This window comes from Dipteris shenzhenensis, chromosome 33, assembly GCF_047967505.1.
Source record: "Dipteris shenzhenensis isolate YYH24624 ecotype China chromosome 33, Dip_SZ_1.0, whole genome shotgun sequence".
NCBI lineage: Eukaryota > Viridiplantae > Streptophyta > Polypodiopsida > Gleicheniales > Dipteridaceae > Dipteris > Dipteris shenzhenensis.
Window position 1 is genome coordinate 22058033 of NC_141628.1, and position 3191 is coordinate 22061223.

At 44.8% G+C, this 3191-nt stretch overlaps 1 protein-coding gene across 1 annotated transcript; it reads left to right on the forward strand.

Annotated features, from left to right (window-relative positions):
- The first annotated feature begins 1906 nt into the window (after positions 1 to 1906).
- Positions 1907 to 2521, forward strand: LOC147879831 (chaperone protein dnaJ 20, chloroplastic-like). The gene has a single exon (XM_087371613.1). It carries the CDS (start codon positions 1907 to 1909, stop codon positions 2519 to 2521), a length of 615 nt encoding a protein of 204 aa, XP_087227739.1.
- Positions 2522 to 3191: the final 670 nt, after the last annotated feature.

The following is a 3191-nucleotide window of genomic DNA, read 5'->3' on the forward strand; positions in this document are numbered from 1 at the left end:
CAAAGCATATCCGATGGGCACAATACTTCGCACACACCTTCAACTAGGTGGAATTGACTTACATGCAAAGTGACACACCCATCCCATAAGTGCTTGATCGGATAACATACCTAGCAGCATGTTTTTTTTACGGATGTGCATGACACTAGAGCAAAAATAGTATTTAATGCTCGATCGACCATGCAAAGGATATCCGATGGGCACAACACTTTTCCTATGCCTCAAGCTATGTGGTATTGAAATGCTCTCAAAGAGGTACACCCATCCGATAAGTACTTGGTCGGATAAGGCAGTCATTATTTTGTCACTTCTATTGATGACTGTAGCAAAAAAGTTTGGGTGTACTTTATGAAAAAGAAAAGTGAAGTGTTTGGGCGTTTCAAAGCTTTTAAAGCTATGGTTGAAAAGAAACATGCCTGCAAATAAAATGATAGAGTCCACGTTTCATCTCCACTTTTTAGTGCAAGCGATAGGGATAGAAAAAATGGTACAAACTCCTTGCTTTTCATGCGAATCACTCTACCCTGCAAAGACCAATAAAATTGATTGTTACAATCAGAGCATTCCTTACTTATAATTGATTCCTCACAATTAGTTTCCTAATTCAACCACGCAAACATCCAAAATTCCACGTAGAAATTCTATTACAAAGCTCGCCAGTAGCATCCGCTTCACCCTAGCTAATGTTTCACTCCCCTCCCATGAAACTTGTCTACTGACATGGGGAGCTTTGAGTGGCTGTGTGTAGCACTGTAGTCTAGTTGCAGTAGTCTAGTTGCAGTATGGAGTTGTGAGTGCTAAGGAAATGTCTACTCACAGGTTTTCGACGGCTCCTCTCCACTGCTGACTGAGGTTGGAATAGGGAAGGAGGCAATGGACATTTGAATGAGTCCCAAGAAACTTCACGAAGAAGGTTGAAGCCCTGCTGCAAGGTGGGCGGAAGATTCAAATTTTGAAATGTGTCCACTCTCCTATTGCCAAGGCCCTCCCCTTCTCCCTCCATCCAACACATGGCGATCTCCCACTTGCACGACACTTGGCAGATCTTGTGCCTCCCAAAGATATAAGATAAGAAGATAAGATATAAGATAAGATAGTAAGATAAGAAGTCCAAAATAAACAATTTGCTAGAGAGCTCTCTTCCTCCACGTGTCTCTCCCTCTTAAATAGTTATGTGCCTTCTTAAATACGTTACGTGACTTCCCAAAACTCTTAAATGCTTCGGAACAAGCTAAACCGCATCACTATGTACGTCCAAATAGAAAAATGTACGAGAACGGTGTAATGTCCCCTTCTAATAAAAAGTTTTCCTGCAGTGCTCGGTTGCAAGCCGCCCCTGGTTTTGCATATTCTACTCGTCGAATCTTTGACTCATTTGATTGAAGGCCTCGGTGCTTCAAAGTTCAAACTCGCGCTGGAGCCCATCATCGAAGGTTCGATCGATGCGTCCTTCAGTCAAACTGACGTTGAACGTACCGGCTCCCATTCGGCAATGGTTTCCGAAAACGTGGATTAATAGATGAGGCTAAGGGAGATGACAGAAAAGCCCATTGATTGTGGGCTAAAAACGTGTCGTAATCGGGCCCGCTGGTGAGTGCCGGCCTGAGTCTAAGAAATCATCATCACAATAGAAATTAAAGAGCTTGAAGAGCTGTGAAGATCATCACCAATAAAAAGAGCTTGAAGCCATCTCCTTATAAGAAGGTCCAGCTTGAAGCCATCTGTGTAGAGCTTTCGCCTTGCAATATTTGCTCCATTTCCTTGCAAACAATCCTGCCGAACGTCATTGTAGAACTTTCATACCATTTGCTCCGTTCCTCCAACACGCTCTGCAGCAATCACCCCCCCGGCCAGCTCAGATCCTTGTGATTTCTGTCATCCAGGCGCACGCTTTCTCTCTCTCACTATGCTTGCATCGTCTTTCTCTTCTCCGCGCTCCATCTCCACTCATGTCTCCAGCAACTTGTTTCAATCGCAACCACGTTCCAGCCGCAATCCAAGAGCAAACCCTTCTGGTATTGTGTCATGCAGCGCAGCTACTGCTCATACACCTGTGAAGATACAGGCGAAACCTCCTTCTCTTTACACGGTACTGGGGCTTGAAAACAGCGTCAGTGGTTCTGAGATTAAGACTGCCTACAGGCAGCTAGCAAGGCGCTATCACCCAGACGTCTGCTGGGGTTCAGGTCCAGAAAAAGAAAATTGCGCTCTGATATTTATACAAATTCGAGAAGCCTACGAAGTTTTGTCAGACCCAGAGCTGAGGGCAGAGTACGACTATAAGCTGTTCCACCCGTTTTGTATACAGGCTGTTGCAGGGAGAGGGGTGGCATCGTGGTCCAAAGGGAAAGGCAGTGATCAAGCATCGTCTGCGTGGGTGCGTCAATGGGAAGTTCAGCTGCAGAGGTTACAACAGCGCGAGAGCACGAGGAGAAGTCAATCTTGGGGGGCAAGGATGAGGTCTCAAAACCAGTACGCTCACTGTGGTGGAGAAGCGGCAGGGTGCTCGCCCTCCTCATGAGAGGCTACCCATGTACAAATTCCCTCGAAAAGCTGTTTTCAAGGTGTGGTGTGGTGTGTGTGAGTTGACAGCGAAAACTGTTTTAAGGTGGTGTGGTGTGCGTGAGTTCAAATAAGAGATTAACGTACATATATATTTGAAGGAGAGAGAACTCCGATCCTTGGGATGTTTACAACAAAAACAGTTTTCAAGTTGTAGTGTGTGATTCCACAGCAAATGCTGTTCTCAAGGTGTGTGCCAAATTAAAAAAACATATACATTTGAAGAATAAGAGCACTAGAGACGGACTCAAAGTAGGGAGCCGGGCTGTCAGTTAATTACCAGCCACTGCAGTGGCCTACTCACCCACCACCAGGCTTAAGCATGTATGATCACTATGAGTGTAGTAAAAATTACAAGTCATCGGGCTTGCATGCTCAGTAGAGTACAAGAGTGCATGGTAATGAGTGATTAGAGGTGATTAGGCTTCATGATTTATTTTTGTGGGAATTACATGATTTATTTTTGTGGGAATTACTGTCAAGTGGTGGTGGCTCTCATCATCCATGTCTATCGTGGCTACGATTCCAACGGGCTAGCAATTAATTACAGTCACCAGGCTCAGTAGAGTACTAGAGTGCCTGGTAATGAGTGATTAAAGATGATTAGGCTTCATGGTTCACTTTTATGG

What these genes read in the sequence shown, in the direction of transcription:
- LOC147879831 (XM_087371613.1), top strand. Translation starts at nt 1,907, where the DNA reads ATGCTTGCATCGTCTTTCTCTTCTCCGCGCTCCATCTCCACTCATGTC.